General features: G+C 37.4%; 1 protein-coding gene across 1 annotated transcript; it reads left to right on the top strand.

Moving 5' to 3' along the window:
• The first annotated feature begins 144 nt into the window (after positions 1-144).
• Positions 145-15,846, top strand: TERF1 (telomeric repeat binding factor 1). The gene is made up of 10 exons (XM_041464392.1): positions 145-325; positions 2,140-2,235; positions 4,380-4,510; positions 5,608-5,694; positions 6,967-7,116; positions 9,155-9,261; positions 10,412-10,477; positions 10,563-10,606; positions 11,622-11,686; positions 15,688-15,846. Exons 1-10 carry the CDS (start codon positions 145-147, stop codon positions 15,844-15,846), a joined length of 1,086 nt encoding a protein of 361 aa, XP_041320326.1.
• Positions 15,847-16,694: the final 848 nt, after the last annotated feature.

Here is a 16,694-nt window from a genome sequence, read left to right as displayed (position 1 = left end):
TTGGTTGCGGCTCGGCGAGCAGGGCAGGGCCGGGCGGAACTGCCTTGCTGATTGGATGCGGCGGGGGCGGGGCGGAGCGATTGCTCTGATTGGCTGAGGCGCGGTGAAACTCGGGGCTGGCAGCCGTTGGCGCGCGGTTTGAAGATGGCGGCGGTGGGCCAGGACGCGCCGGACGGCGGCAGCAGCTCCGCCAGTTCGGCCCCGCCGGAGGCCCTGGAGGCCGTGGCCGCGGAATGGATGCTGGAATTCGCCTGCTCCTGCCTGTGCCGGCACTTCGCAGAGCAGAGCGGGGCGGAGTTCTGGCGGTGGAGGGACGTTGCGCAGGGTGAGGAGCGGCGGCGGTTCGGGGCTCTCCAGAGCCGCTCCGGGAGAGCGAATCCTGAGGGGCCTCGGGGGCGGCTGCCTCCCGCACTCCGGGCCGTGGGAGCGCTAAAGCGCTCGTAGCCCGTCGACCACCGTGGTCAGCAGCGCTGGGGGTGATGCTCAGCTCTTTCGGGGGCCTCAGGAGATCGCCGGGCTACCGGGGAGCCTGTGGGGCTTGGGTGGTATCGGCAGCACTCGCGCACGGTAGCAATGCAGCAGTGCTGGAAATATTTCAGAGAACTATGGTCTGGCAGACAGAGATGAGATGAAATGAAGTCTGGGTTTTGAATGGAAAAACATACATTTAAAATGAGAAATAAGCTTTAGAGCGAAAGTGGTTGACAACTAGAAGTAAATGTCTGCGTCTCAGATAAATTTGATGGATTTATGATGCTTTTTTCTGTAAGAAGCAGTTTTCCTGAGGATACCAGGTTAGAGCTTTGGGGGATATTTTGTCCGTGTACGTGTTTTTGACTCAGGTGAATGTAGTAGTAGGACTTATTTAAACTTCTGCAAAGAGTGGAATACACTGGCATGCAGAATTATTACTAAGATTGATATGGGATATGGTAAGAAATCTAATGATAACTTACTAAAGTACTTTGAATAGGGGGCTGCTAGATTAAATTATGTATGGTTCTTCTTGATGTGTGGCCTTTGGACTGCAACTCAGTAGGAGCATTGTACTGAAGTTTAGTGAAGGTGGGAAGCAGAGACACTGTCAGTGCAAAAGCAGATTGAACATATCTCCTGGAAAGACTGTGTATTAGTAGAAACTATTAATTAAGTTGTACAGAATTCAATGTCATGTGGAATAAGAAGTAATAGCAAATTTTGAACTTCTTCCTACTCTGTTCAGCAACAGAGGAAAGAATTTAGCACTCTAAGATTATAAAGTCAATATTGTAAAAGTCTTTGGGAAAAGCTAAGCACAGTCATAAGATTGTAATAGAGAAGCAGGTGTGTTTTTTTCATAGAAAAACAGAGCTGTTACTCTTGCAAGTGTCAAAGGGAGACCCTACAGAAATAATGATTGGCTGTCAACAAGAAAGTCAATTCAAACTGAAGCAAGTGCAGAAAGGTAGGAAGGCAGTGGTTCCAGATGATACCCAGCAGCTCCTTTGAGCCCCATCTATTCTGTGATTCTCTTTTCATTTTGAATGGCTCTGTATTATGCTGTGAAGATAAATTACTCTATCTAGCATATTAGCATAAGAAATTCACACTAACCTGAATGATGGGAATAAACTCATGATAGCTCCCATTTTAAAATATGTAATAATCCTTGTGACCTTCTAGCCTTGCAAGGAGGATTTCCCTTATAAATTTACATTTCTGAGTAAGCTTTCCATGTCACTTTTACTGCTTTAGTTCTGTAAGTTGCTATAGCAACATGTAAGTGTTACCAGTCTGCCTGTGGCTGGTGGTTTGTGGGCATTCCCTAGAAGTGTTCTTTGGAGCAGACAGCTGTCTTTTGTAGTACCCTACTTACCAAAAAAAAAACCCTATATTTAATACTATGGTCTTTGAATTGGATGAATATAAGCCTGTGATTAATTCTGCTGTTTCTTCAGAAAAGGATATATTCTTCTGGTCAAGCCCTTAAATATTATTTTAGTTGTTTTAGCAAGGAAGAATACTAATTAAGTGGGCTTCATGGGTTTCTTAAGGAATTAGAAATTTACTGAAATCTGGTAACACAGTGTTTAGTATATATCTAGCCACACTGTGGCAGTGCTGGAGCAAGACTGACTGAACTTTTCTCTTCTTTTCCAGCTCTTATTAGTGGCCTCTCCCAAATACCTCCACATCAGAAAAAAACGGTATATCTCTGCCAGCTTTTGATAAGAATTGCACAAGGAAAAAGCCTTGGTAAATACTCTGATTCTTTTTTTCACTTGTTTAAAAACAGTTGTATGAACTTCTACAGAAGTGTATTAGATATGCTTTCACATAGCTGTTACAATGCATAGCTATATATGCTTTTATCTACAGATATAGCTATATATAAATAAATTGAATGAATTTCGCATTTTGGACTGTCTTTATTACACATGTGGCTGAGCTGTCTGCAGGACTGGTGTTACTCTGTGCTGACTTACCTGCATGGAGTTTGAATGACCATATACTTCTTAAATTACCAGAGTTTTTTTGTCAGAGTAGTATCAACAAAAGAAATATACTGGAAAGGACTGACTAGCTCTTAGTGAGCAATACTTGCAAGTTTAAAACTCAGGATATGTGTTCTTTTCTGCACATTTAACTCTAGAGATTAAAGTAGGACAGACAGCAGGACTGAGAAGACAGATGAAAAGGATGACTGCCCATGTTTCCTACAGAAGACTGAAAGACTCTCAGCTAGCAGCAAGTCCTTGGGGCTCTTACTCACTACCATATCCTCTGGCTGCATTTACAACTTGTTGGTTTAGCCAAGATGATTTTGTTTGAGTTTCTGGAGGACTTTAACTTCTTTTTTTTTTCACTGTTTGATAAAACTCCTTGGAATTTAAAGAGTTCAGAAGCAGTCTTGAAAGCATAAGCATGGAAGAAAAAAGTGTATTCTAGCCTAGCAATGCCACAATGTCTTGTTTTTATACAATTAAATTCCCTATGTTGCTTATCATGTATTACGTCATCCTGATTTAGTTTAGCTTGGGAATCAAATTCTAATATTTAAAATAGTTCATCAAATTATTTAAAATACTATACAAATTATGTAATTTTTGTGCTAATGCTCTAAATTATATTATTGTATATAACATTTGAGAATATGACTTCATTGTGCTTTTTTATCTTATCAGTAGAGAATAATCTGTATGCTGAGGAAGACTGCATATGTGTAGTAGGTATTACATCAGGTGTAGCTGCACAGTGTACATGGAAAGCTAATATATGGCAGCTTTCCTATTTTTCTAGTTATTAAAATATTTGATCTGCACTGATCACAGAGTAGGCTGTTTCAGCTCTCTAAGAGCTAAACACTGTTTTTACATTAAAATATACAGTATCAAGTTTCATGTTACTTGATAGAGAAAATAATTAGAGAAACACGTTTTTGTTTTAGTTATGTGTATATATGCACATAATTCTGTTTGAAATGTCACTGTTTGACATTGTAGTGGATATAAAATAATTTTTATCTCTTCAGTATTGTGTAAATTGGTTACTTTCTGTCTGAAAAATACTTAATAAAAGGAGTAAGTTATTGAGAGAGATTCTGCTGATACCATAAAATGAAGGCATAAGTGAGGCTGTAGTTCAGTGAACATCTTGAATTAAGCTGGCAGTGCCATGGGAAAAAGCATTTGCGTGCCTGCCAGCTCCTCCTGCATCTGTTACATTGGCACACTCACTTGTGCAGGTGCGCAATGGCCAAACTGGGAAACTGCTTGAGAGTGTTAAGGGGATGGATATTTGGCTAGGCTAGATTTCTGCCAGAACTGGTCACTGATCCTTTGCTGGGAGTTTGCACAAACCTTGGTGTTGGCACAGCAGTACACTGGCATGGGGAGCTGCTTCTGCTTTTTAAGTGACACTCCTGTGTAGACCTGTTTGAGTTTCCCTCTCAGTTTAAGCACTTCAAATACAACAAAGTTAAGACATGGAAATAGACTCAGGAAGAAAAAAACAAACTACTTAGCATGGTGATTATATTACAAAATTAATAGTATCAATATCAAACATTGTAAAATCTCATGCTAAGTTTAATGTATTATTGATGCCAGACCAAATACCTAATTGCAAGTGGCATTTTAAGTGAACAATGATTAGCTGACATAACCCCTGAAAATGCAGCAGTAATGTTACTAGCAAGGGTAGGAAGAACCAGTCTCTGAAATGAAGACAGTTGCTTCACATTTCTTAAACACACCTAAAAATTGAGGAAAAAGGAATTGAAATTGTATAGTACATGTTACTTTACTGCATACTGTAATCTATTGCTTTACTGCTTACTGTAATCTATTTAACTTTATCCTTTAATTTTTATAAGTACTTTGGTTTTTTCCCTCTCTAAGGATTACAGCTTGAAAATGATCAAAGAATTTCACCTTTGGAATCTGCTCTGTCTTTCTGGACTTTACTTGAAAGGGAAGAAATTAAACTGGAAAAACTTCATGAACAAATTCGTCGCTTGATTCAAATTCAGGTCTGTGTGACTTAATTCTTCAGGATGCTACCTACTCATTGGGAATGAGTAGCTGGAAATATGTCTAGCAGGAAGGGACCTGGGGGTGCTGATCAACAGCAGCTAAACAAGAGCCAGCATGTGTACAGGTGGCCAAGAAGGCCAGTGGCATCCTGGCTTGTATCCAGAACACTGTGGCCATCAGGACCAGGGCAGGGATTGTCCCCTGTGCTCAGCACTGCTGAGGCCACACCTTGAATCCTGTGTTCAGTTCTGGGCCCCTTAGGACGAGAAAGACTGAGGTGCTGGAGAGTGTCCAGAGAAGAGCAGTGGAGCTGGTGAAGGGTCTGGAGCACAAATGTTACTAGGAGAAGCTGAGGGAGCTGGGAGTGTTTAGCCTGGAGGAAAGGAGACTCAGGGCGGCCCCTGTCACTCTCTACAACTGTCTGAAAGGAGGTTGTAGCCAGGTGGGGGTTGGTCTCTCCTCCCAGGTGACTAGTGACAGGATGAGAGGAAATGGCCCCAGGTTGTGCCAGGGGAGGTTTAGGTTTTTCACACAAAGGGTTGCCCAGCATTGGTGCAGACTGCCCAGGGAAGTGCTGGAGATGCTATCCTTGGAAGTGTTTTAAAAAAAAACCACGGATATGGCACTTGAGGATATGGATTAATGGTGAGCATGGTAGTGTGTGCTAGGTTGATGGTTGGACTTGATGACCTTAAAGGTCTTTTCCAACCTTAAAAATTCTATTATATCCTACTAAAACAGAGCCCTTTTTACAAAAATCTTGGGCTGTTAGCAGACTGAACTGAATTTTCAGTTGTAATACAGAGTAAATACATCTGTACAGGGGACCTTTTTTCTATCTCATATGGGTCCTGTTTGTACCAGTTAAAATTTTTTCAAAAGCTGCCAATCTGAAAAAGATACCAATTGAAATAAATTTCAAAACTAATTTCAGAACTAACTGTTAGAAGTAGATATGTGTCAGTAACTCTTAAATATAAAATCATCTGAATTTTTGAAGTCTTAGAAAACTGTAGAATTGTGAATTCTCTTGCTTTTTCTGAATCTCAGGTGGAAAGTATTTAATAATATATTTTAATTGTATTTCTTGTAGATTGTAGCAGTCTATATGGAAAACAGATATTTCAAGGAAGCTGCTGAAGTTCTTGAAAGGCTGTTCACAGACTCTGAATCAGATAAGGTAGTAACTTGTTTAAATTGCCTTAGCAGCTCTTGACTTTCAGAGGATAAAGAGGGGAGTTGGTTGCGAAGCTAGCAAATCCTACCTGCATAACTTCAATCTCATTATTGTCTGTGCAGTCACTTTCATACCTATGTCATTTCAAAATACAAAAGGAAATTTGTGGCCACGAGATTGATAGACATACTGGATGATTTTTGTGGGAGTAAAATGCTTTTTGCAGCAGTTGTCCTTCATCCCCTCTTCCACTTCATATGAGGAGTGAGACGGCACTACAAATTCTGGGAATTTGATAGTGCTGACTGCTAATAGCCAATTTGCTGATTTCTGTTGTAGTGGACTTTGTTTGTCACCTCTAATTAGTGTTCTATGTACCAAAGCATCCCAGGGAAGAAAAACTCATTCACTTCTGTAGTATAGACTGAATGCTATTATGCCTCTGACTGCAAAAGACAACATCTGTGTTAGGCCACCTCCTGGTTTGAAGTTGACTGCATCATTCAGCAAGTTGCAAGTTTGAGTGAATATCACTCTAATATAATAGTGCACACACTTGAATTTGCTGGAGTGGAGAAAAGAGCAACAGAAGAACTGTAGGTGAAAAGAAGTTAAAAATGCTTCCTATATCTTCAACTGGTATATTAGGACACATGTTCTGTGCAAGTAGTAGCCTGTGTATAACTTAGTGTTGAGATACACTTCCATTCAGAGCAATTGGATGTTTGGAAAGTGTAGATTGTGGTAATAGTACTCAAATTCATAAATAAAAATGCAGCCTATACACAGAAGATAATTCTCTGGCTGTATTGGCTGCTGTAAAATTCAGAGGGATTGGCAGACAAAATGTGAATTTCTAATTATCAGTATTGATGTATCCTTAATGTTGCTGTACTAAGTTATCCTTCTGAACGCTGTACACCCTTTCCAATGGCAGTCTTTCTGAGGCAGCAAATGGGAAGAGAGAACCGAGTAATGGGTGGCTTTTTCTGAGTGTTTTTCCTCCACTGACAATCCTGCTTCCAGTGTTATTCATAAAGGAAATGAAAATGTAAATCTCTGGTCAGTTGCACTTTACCATTTACTGAGCAATAAGGTAAATACCTGGTGCTATATCTAGTTGACTCTAGAACTGTTTCAAACTGCAGCATGAAGTTGTATAGGGATAGTCAGAAAACTGTATAATCATCATGTTTAGCTTTCTGTGTTTCCTGTTTAGCATAGATACCAAGTTTGCTGCAGGATTCCTGTTGTATAAAGCTGTGCTTTTCTTAGCCTTTAAGGGTGAAGCTGACAACCATAATTAAAACAAAGGATCCATATGTTCCTCTTCTCCAAAGCTTCAGTTACAGTCTTTTGATAAGTAAAATCAAGTCCTACATTGAACTTTTCATGAAAGAAAATGAAACTAACTTCTTAGTACAGGTATGTTGAAAGTATTTTAAAACTTTTGAAAAAATTTACCTGATACAATTAAATAGATTTATCCTTCCAAGGGAGTTGTTTAGGCAATATTCAGTTACTGTATTAGATGAAAAGGAAACTTTGGATTGTCTTATTTTCAACCTTTTTGTTTTAGTTAATATGTCTTGGAGAAAGTTAGTAGGAAAGAGACTCCTCTTAATTATCTTCTATGAATGTTTTTTCCACAACTGTTTTGATTAGAAAAATAGTTAGGACAATAGTGTAGTTAAAACAAGATCTGTTTAAGATATGCAGTTCTGATATGGCACTCCGTAAAAATGTAGCTTTATATTTAATGCTTATTTTATTTAAGCCAACATGACTTCCCATACTAAAAATAAAAAAAATCAAGATCTGTTAATTTGGATAAAAGCTTTAGGAATGTCAGGGGAATTAGGAGATAGAAAACTATTATTGCTGTTTTCCTGTAAATACAAATGTTCCTTACAAACAGTCTTACTCAAAAGTGATTTAAAATTGGCAAGAACAACATTCCTTCTTCAGTTCATCTTCAGGAGGATTGTAAAGAATTTCTCTTATGTTTACTTCGTATAAAAGAATATTGAATTATTCAATTACAAAAGCACAGTCATCTAAAGGTAATAAGAAGCAAATTTTAAATAAACAATCCTGAAGTTCCTCTGTGTTTTTCATTTTCTTACCAGAGAAATTGGACAACTTATTAAATACACTCTAAGTATAATACAAGGAATACTTTTTAATGGTTTCACTTGAATGTCAGTTTTCAAGTTTATTTTTCAAGGCTCTTTCTTTGAGTCTAAGAGGAAGTGGAGGCTTGGAGGTGTCAGAGAAGGCCCAGAATTCCATACTAACAAGCCTAAGGCTGTCACTGCCTGCATCCCCAATGCCTGCACGTTTGTCCTACTGTCTGCACCCACACTGCAAATATTACTTTGAACAGAGTTATTCTGGCACACGGAGGAGACAGCTTTGTGAGGAATTCCCACTTCTGTGCAGCACACAGTTTCCCAGCAGTGCACTCTGTCTTCTCTGGAGAAGAACATTCTAGCTTTAACTGCTAGTTTCTCTTTCTTCTAGTGCCAGATGTAGAAGTATAATCATAGAATAGTTTGGATTGAAAGGAGTCTTTAAAGACTCCACTTGCAATAAGCAGGGACATCTTTAATTAGATCAGGTTGTTTAGAGCCCTGTTCAACCCGGCCTTGAAGGTTTTCAGGGATCAGACATCAACCACCTTGCTGCGCAGCATATTCCACGTTTTGCCACTCTCATCATAAACAAAACAAAGTTCTTCCTTATATCTAGTCCAAATCTACCCTCTTTTAATTTAAAACTATTAACTCTTGTCCTACCTCTACAGGCCCTGGTAAGAAGTTTGTCCCACCTTTATTCAGTGTAGGAGGCCCCTTTTAGGTACTCTATAAGGAGTAATGAATTACTACTTCCTTCTCTTGGCAATGAAGGAGAAATAATCTTAGTTTGTGGCTAGCAGTTTAAGCAGGATGTTAGAAATGTTTTTTGCCAGTGCAAAAAAGGTTATATTACAAGCCTCAGGTCTGCTTAGACATGTCTTTTGAACATATTACATGTGTGCTTTGTCCTGCCATGTGCTACAGAACTAGATAAACTTGACACCTGTCAGTTTTAGTTTCTATCCTAGTTATAAAAACCAGACTTTGGAGTACTTTCATAGTATTTGTAGTCTTAGTTAAGTTCTGCAATTTACTTAACACATTTTTAAGTTCACTCATTATGCAACTATTTGTTGTATTTCTTTGTGTCCATATAAAAATCAATTGCAGCTATGACTAAAATTTCTCCAAGTTATTAGTTGATAAAGATCTTTATGGATGTCAACTTAACATGCTAAACTTGTTTTGAAACTACTTACTTTAATGTTAATACCTCTGAAAGCACTGCTAGTTCTAATAAAAAGTATACATATTAATCTTAGTGCAAACTCCTATCTGGGTACTGCCTGGCTTTAATTTTAAGATATCATTTACATTTCTCACAGGAAGCCACAAAACATGTGGCATCCAAAGGGTTGGGAGCAACAGCGTTGCAAAACAGACCTGTGGAAGTCATTGAAAATGGCAAAAGTGATTTGGAGACAAAACAAAGGTTTGTATTAAGAATTATACTGCTAAGGGATGTGCTTGGACAGTAACGTGAAACTTGTAGATCAAAGAGCAGGTAAAAGAGGGGGGGATGTTAAATTCCAAACTGCTGTCCAATAGAGAATTACTACAGGCACATTCCCTATTTTCTTTAAATTTGTGTTCTTCTGTGGTTGTTACTTTTGGCATTTACATGAAAAAGCTTGTCATTAAGTTTAATTATTTGTGAAGTTGCACAATTTGCAGTTTAAACATCTGTTAGTCTATAATAATATAAGCACAGAAAATACTTTGCTTTTTTAATGCTTGATTGAACTCCTTTTAGATCTAATTTCAGGCTATAGGTCATCTCAAGAAGAAAAAGAATAAGGAAATGGGATCAGTCTTGCAGTTTTCCTACAGCTGATCCCTTTATGATACTAGTGTGAAGGGAAATAGTTATGTTGCTTCCTGATTCTGACAGTGCAAACCTTCAGAACAATTACATGATTATTTTGGAAAATGCTAGTATTCTAGGTTTATCTCCACTTGTTCAGGGAGAATAAATTTAAATTGCTGACTTTAGCTGGGATAGAGTCTGTATTTCTTCATTTTTTTTACTTGGAATACTTGGCATCGTTTAATTAAGAAAACTGATGCAGACAATATAGAGGAAGACAAGTCATAAGATTTTTTTGTTTTTCTGGAAGGGCAGCTCCTGACACATCTGAGAGATATGATGAAAGACTCGTTCAAAAAAACCTATGGAAATAATTCGTAATGAAAAAATAGAAGCACAAAATGCTTCTTTCTTCAACTTAAATATCTTGGGAACAGGCTACCCAAGGAAGTGGTCACATTACCAAACCTGACAGTTCAAGAAGCATTTGTACAGTGGTCTCAGGCACATGGTGTGACTCCTGGGGATGTCTGTGCAGGGCTGAAAGCTGAACTCAATGATCCTTGTGAGTCCCTTCCAACTCAGCAGATTCTGTATTTCTCCTCCAGGTATAGGGAGGCAAGGTTAAGAGGGTGAATGCATTGATGCAGTTACTGATTTTATGCCACTCCTTCTGTAGAGAAGTTTTAAAATTTTCTTTTATTTAAATATTGTTGAATCGTATAAACAGCAAGTTGCTGCTTAGGAAACAATCTTTTTGTCTTTTCTTTTTAAGATTGGTGAAAGAGAAACAGTGTATCACAAGTTTGTCATCTGGAGACATAAAAAAACTCATAGCAAGGTAAAAAATTTTGGTTTTATTACTCTGGTCACAGACTTTTTATCAAGTTCTTTGTATTTTTACTAAAGATCTGTGTTCTTTGCAGGAAACGTTCAGGACAGAAGCTCAAAGACAGCAGAGTTCTTCAGAGTGAGTATTAGTTTATTTTTACATATTCAAAACAGTCATGTCAATCACTTATTTCTAACCGCTATCCCATGCGATTGTATTAATGCAGTTGTGGTGGATAAAAACACTCCAAGCTGTGTATGGTTTCTGCACAAACGCAAATTTGGTGGTTGCCATATTTAGGAAGCTGGGAAGGGGCTTAAGGTTCTCTAGCAATTAATTCTGCAAAATCATTCACTATTTTCTGGTTTGCTTGGTTGGTTTACAGGAGTTATGGTATTCTGTGCAAAAGAAAGCACAGAGGAGTTACTGAAATTCATTTCTTTCTGAATTTTGTGCTAGATAACTTAATTGGGAAGGAACTAAAGAAGTTAGCTGATTGGAAAAACAAATTGCACTGTAAATGTACAAAGTCAGGATGTTTGTGTGATTTCCTGGTATTACTTCTTAAAAGCCTAACACAGATAATACAATAGTTATAAGTAAGTTCTTAAGACCATTAGCACCCTCTTACCACAGTGAGATGATGTTATAGTTCCTGCATGTGGCCATGTTGTACATGGAAGGACAAACACTTAAGATGCCTTGAATGCTTGCCACAGTTAAAACCTGATACATCAACTTGGAAATGATGGAATTTGTGTACAAAGGATCATAGCTCTGATTGGTTGCTACTTCCAATTCTAAGTAAAAGGAGAGTAGTGCATATAGTAAAAATGTTTTTACCAAAATGAAATGTTTTATTATTATGTACCAATTTTTACCTGTATTTAAAATATAATTCTTCTGTAAGCTCTATTGTATAGAAATTGTGGTGGGTTTTTGGAATAGCCTATTTTTTGAAACCCTTGGACTATGGCAAGATTCATTTGTATTCATTTATAAAAATATATGTAAAGAGACACTAAAATTTTCCCAGTCTGTCAAAGCATATCAAACTAATGTACATTCTTGTCAGGTGTAAATGGTAAAATGCAAAACTGCTGCCTTGATGTTGACTCCTCATTGTTTTGGATTTATATTGACTGTCTTCTAGGTCTTAACGACATGCAAAATGTGGAAAACAATGGAGTTTCTTTTGCATGTAGCCGAAAAAGACAGGTTTGTACCTATTCTCTCTTCTAAATGGAGATAAAATGAATCTGTGTCCACAGAATATTTTTCTCAGCTTTAATCTAATTTTTAAATCTAGTGCTTAGATTTAAGATTCTGTTGATTATTCGAGTGCTACAGTTCCTGAAATTGTTACAGTCCCTTTCTTTTTAAAGACAGGAAATATAACATATTTTTACTGTCTGAAATATTGTTGTTGCTAATGCTTCCAAGGCTTTTATTTGTTGACATACACCATTACCAAAGCTTAGTGTGAAATAAATAATTCTCTCCACAGTTTGAATTAAAGAATTCAGGATGTCATTTGCCTGTGAAAATTTTGGGCAATTATCAGAGTTTTCCAGCATAGAAAGTTAAGATTTAGCAATTTTATAATTCAATACTTTTTTTATGTGATGTAAAAACATATTTACTTAGGAAACTACTCTAGTTTTTATAAACCAAATGGTTGTTTCTTTTTATAATGCTACATTTCAAATGGTCATTTGTGCACTCTTCATGGGTAAGCCTACTTCACTGAGTTACACTAAAATAACGCTACTGTGTTCACTGATGCTAGAATTCCCATTGGTGGGGCGTGCAGAAGTGTGTGCCTTAATAGAATGCAATTTGAAGCTGATTTGATGTTGGGGTGTTTCAAGCTGATTTTTTTTATTATAGCCAATTTTCCTCCATAAGTGTTCAGCATTTTATCCTAATTGAAGAAATTAACATTAAATATATGTATTGCTGTTGTTGGATTCCTCTTCATAATATCTCTTAGGAAGCAATGTGGAGTCTTTCTGTTTAGCTAATAGTGCAAGTTATCATCATATATCCATTTTGATATATGATGTGAGCTGTTTCATTTTGAAATTTCATTTTTCATATAACAGGGAAGACCAAATCTGCTTATTTTGTTTTTTCTAGAGGAGAGTTGTACTTACTCCTATTTCTTTAAGCATTCTTACTGAAGTTATGTACTTATTAAATCTTCAGTTACATGCTGTCCTCAAATAGGTCAAAGTCTTAATGAGACCTCATCTATCCTTGAGGTTTAAGCCTCTATAAGTTTTTCACTTTCTCACAAATCTCAGGAATGGTTAGATCACTGACAATCTCTTTAAAAGCTGCAGATAAAACCAGTGCCCTAAAAAAAATATATATATATAGGCATCACTTACTGGATTTGCTTTTTGCCTTTAAAGACAAAATTACTTTATTCCAGCATATACTTGGATAGGTACCTTGTTAGCCAGTTGCTGTTAAGCATGAACACTTCTATCAAGCTTGTTTTCAACATCAAGAATTAAACTATTTGGACCACAATGACACAGAGCTAATGAAAGCTTTATAGTCACATAATTTTATGCTGAGCTAGTCTGTTACGGGGTCACCTACAAGCACTGTGTCTAGGTCTAGGGCTTACACACACATCTTGTTAGAAAAAAATAGGAGTTGTTTGCTTAATTATGTTGTTATAGTTCAACCTTAATTGACATATAAAGACTAAATTTGTGGAGAACTGCATCTGACAGGGGCATTGAAAATTTTAAAAGAGTTTAAATGAAACTTAAGATTCAGAACTGTGTTTCTTTCGACACTTAGAAAAGTTGTAGGCATCTGCTCCCTCTGTTATATTTATGCCTTACTCCCTACCACTAAGACCTCATAAATGTTTTATAGAAAGCAATGATAATTGGCCTTTTAAACAATAAATCTGCTCCTCTACTTAATCATCTGGGTTATAAAATTGTCCACATGCATGAAAGAATGCAATGAATGTCAGAGCTGTTGACTTCTAGAACTTCCTTTTCCATGTAGTCCCTCATTCAATGTTGGCATTGTTTGCTCTTGTTTTGTAAATGGCATTTCATTGCAATGGTTCAGTGCCCATTTTCAGCCTTTCATTTCAGTGTTTTCAGTTAGCTGCATAGAACAATCTGCAGTGCTATTGAAAGGACACATACTTTATTTTCTCATTCCTAAATTAGGGGATGCAAGTGTCACAGAATTTAGGGAACTGTTTGTACTCAAATTTATATCCAGTAATTATATGGCAAGTCCTTTGAGTTGTCTAAAATCTGGATCATACTTGATTTAAATTAAACAATGGGTCTTAAAATCTGAGTGTTCAGAATTTTGTCAGACTTTTATGGAAAAAAAAAATCCATATATTTAAAGCTGAAGGAGAAAACTCAGAGCAGAGTCCCATAATGCATAAAGAAAAACAGGTTACTAGAGCAGAACTGACTCAAAAGAATAACAGTATCTTCAGATTTGTGAGGGAATGTCTCCACATTCTGCCTGGCAAACTCAAGCTTGCTCTGCTGGTGTTCAGAGCTGGCCAGATGTCACGCTGCTGTGGACCAGGCGCTGTGCTGATGTGAGCTCAAGCGTAGTGCTGCATTATGTCCAGGCTTTCAACCAGTCTTGTAATGTGCAAAGCTGGAATCTACATAAATTCTGTCCCAGAGGGGACAGAGAGCTTGTCAGCGAGTGGGGCAGGGGGAAAGTTATTGCCCTGTTCTGTTCCTCAGTGAAAAGAAAATGAGTCAGTCCCTGATTTACCTGTAAAGCAGGCCCTCATTTATACAAAAAAAGGGAAGAAATTTATGTTTTAAAAAAGCTCAATGTGAGCAATTAAAAATCAAAACAAGCTAACAACAACAACCCTTTTAACAGCAAATGTAATTAATCATTGCAAGTAACAAGAGTTGTGATTGTCTCTTTTGATTAAAGTATTTGAATTATCTGGTGCTGTAGGTCAAGCATAACTGTGTTACTTGAATAAAGATTTTATTTAGTAACGTTTTCTGGCATGCTCTGAAATGAGGTGAACTACATTATTCCAATGGAATCTCTGCCCTTTTAATAATAGTAGAAAAAAAAGCTATTCACTGCTAATGTTGCAAAAGATCAGTGGAACAGGAAGAATTAGAAAAAGGAAGTATTTTTGATAAAGGGTAAACTACTTTAGAGAAGTTTTAGGTTCCTAACTGTTTAGCAATACAGTTGAACTACTATTACTTGTAATTCTTTCACTGCTTAGTGAGGTTTGTCAGTGATCAGAGTTTACTGAAGAGGCCCTGATACTTGCATTAAGCTGGAATAAATCCACTTAGCACTTAAAATTGTCACCTGGCCAGAGACTGTACTGATGATGCTTACAAGAGCAGAATCTTTTAAAGATCCCAGAAGGCTTCCACATCATTAAGAAATAAATTTATTTTTCTTCCTATTTGCATAGACATGGGTTCTTGTGCCACTGACAAGGCTAGGTGTTCCTGCTGCTCATCCTCCCTTTGTGCACAAGCAGGAGGGTATGCATTTCTGTAATGGCAGCAGCCATAAAATTTACATTTCCATTGGGTACATTATTTTCAGAGTTAAGTCATGTTTGTTCCACTGTAATTCACGTTTCCTGGCACTTATCAGATCTACTAGCTGGCTTTAAGTTGAGGCTATTTCTTTGCACCTGCATTTCCCTTTCTGCCCAGTTCTTTACAATTTTGAAGGTTTCAGTTGTAAAGGTGAGCCATAACATGTTTCTCTAATGTTCCCTATTGCTCTGTAGCCAACACCATTTATCCATTTGATAGTTGGAAGTGATCTGTTACTTACAAGAGAAAGTTTTATACATACTCTTGGAAACCAACCTTTCTTTTATTCCACCAAGCTATAAATTTTAGGCCATCAGATTCAGCCATTTACAATTCTTTTTGCTCTTGTAATGTTCTATAAACATTTTTTACTTTCTATCCTGTTACTCCAATTAACCCAAGGCTTTATTAACACAGATGCCCTACGGGAGCCCCCATAAAGCCCTACCGGTTCAATTACAAATTTATCATTTATTTCTAGTTTCAAGATACGGTGCTCAAAAAACCCCTCTGACATCTGTATTCTAATAACTAGAGAGCTGTTTGAAAACTTGCTTTTATGTTTGCTATAAGCACTCACATTAATATCTTTCTCTGTTCATATATCTGGTATTTTTCTTGCCCTAGAAATGGACTGAAAAAGAAGACTTGGAGCTGAAATCGGGAGTGAAGGCGTTTGGAGTGGGTAACTGGGCTAAAATTTTAGTCCATGGTAACTTCAACAACCGAACAAGTGTCATGTTGAAAGACCGGTGGAGAACATTGAGCAAGATCAAACAAAGCTGATTTGACTACAGGAACCAACTCTTCTTGACCTTTCCCTACATGAGGACCTACTGTACCTTTCAGAATAACATCTTATTTTAGTCTCAGAGTGTCCAGCAGTGCTGCTGTCCTAAAACATGAAACAGAATAATAACAGGTATAAAACATTTGTGTAAGCTCACCTGCTCTGCTAATGATGACTTAAATGTAAAGTCTGGCCTTTTTTGCGACATGCAATAATAGATAACCTAGATTCTGAAATGTGAAAATGCTTGCAGTGATTTAAGAAATGTCTGTTATGTAAATAGGAGTATTAGATCTGACTGGCAACATCTTTAGTTTGATAGAGGCTAATAAAAAGTCAGGTGTCCTGTATTTTTAAAGGGCTGTATCTCTTTTTAGATTGACCTTTTCATAATTTTACTTCCTGCCATATAACCCATTCTAATTAGTTTTGCTTCACTTTCAAATTAAGATCCAACTTGACATTTCTGTAAGTTTTACAAAAGATATGTATGTATTAGTATTGCTAATTTTATGAGATGATGGTTTCTTGGGGTTTTTTCTGCAGTTAAAAAGTGTAAATTCATATAATGTTGTATTTTTAAATAACAAAGGGACTGGTTAATTTTTTACATGGAAAGGAACACTATTGTACTAGCACTTAGCAACTCTTGGTTAGCTTGTGCCACCTACCTTGTCTTGACAAGTGACTTCTTCCAGACCGGCAGGAAAGGGAAAGCTCAAAAACACATGGCCCAAGTGGGTCTCAATAATGAGTCTACACTGTCAGTGACAGCAAATATACACTTTAATCAAGGTCTCTGCTGGCCACTGCAACTCTCCTGCTCATGGGAGAGTGGAACAGA

Source organism: Pyrgilauda ruficollis, unplaced genomic scaffold (genome assembly GCF_017590135.1).
Source record: "Pyrgilauda ruficollis isolate IOZ18807 unplaced genomic scaffold, ASM1759013v1 scaffold18, whole genome shotgun sequence".
Taxonomy (NCBI): domain Eukaryota; kingdom Metazoa; phylum Chordata; class Aves; order Passeriformes; family Passeridae; genus Pyrgilauda; species Pyrgilauda ruficollis.
This window is presented reverse-complemented; position numbering and strand designations above follow the sequence as displayed.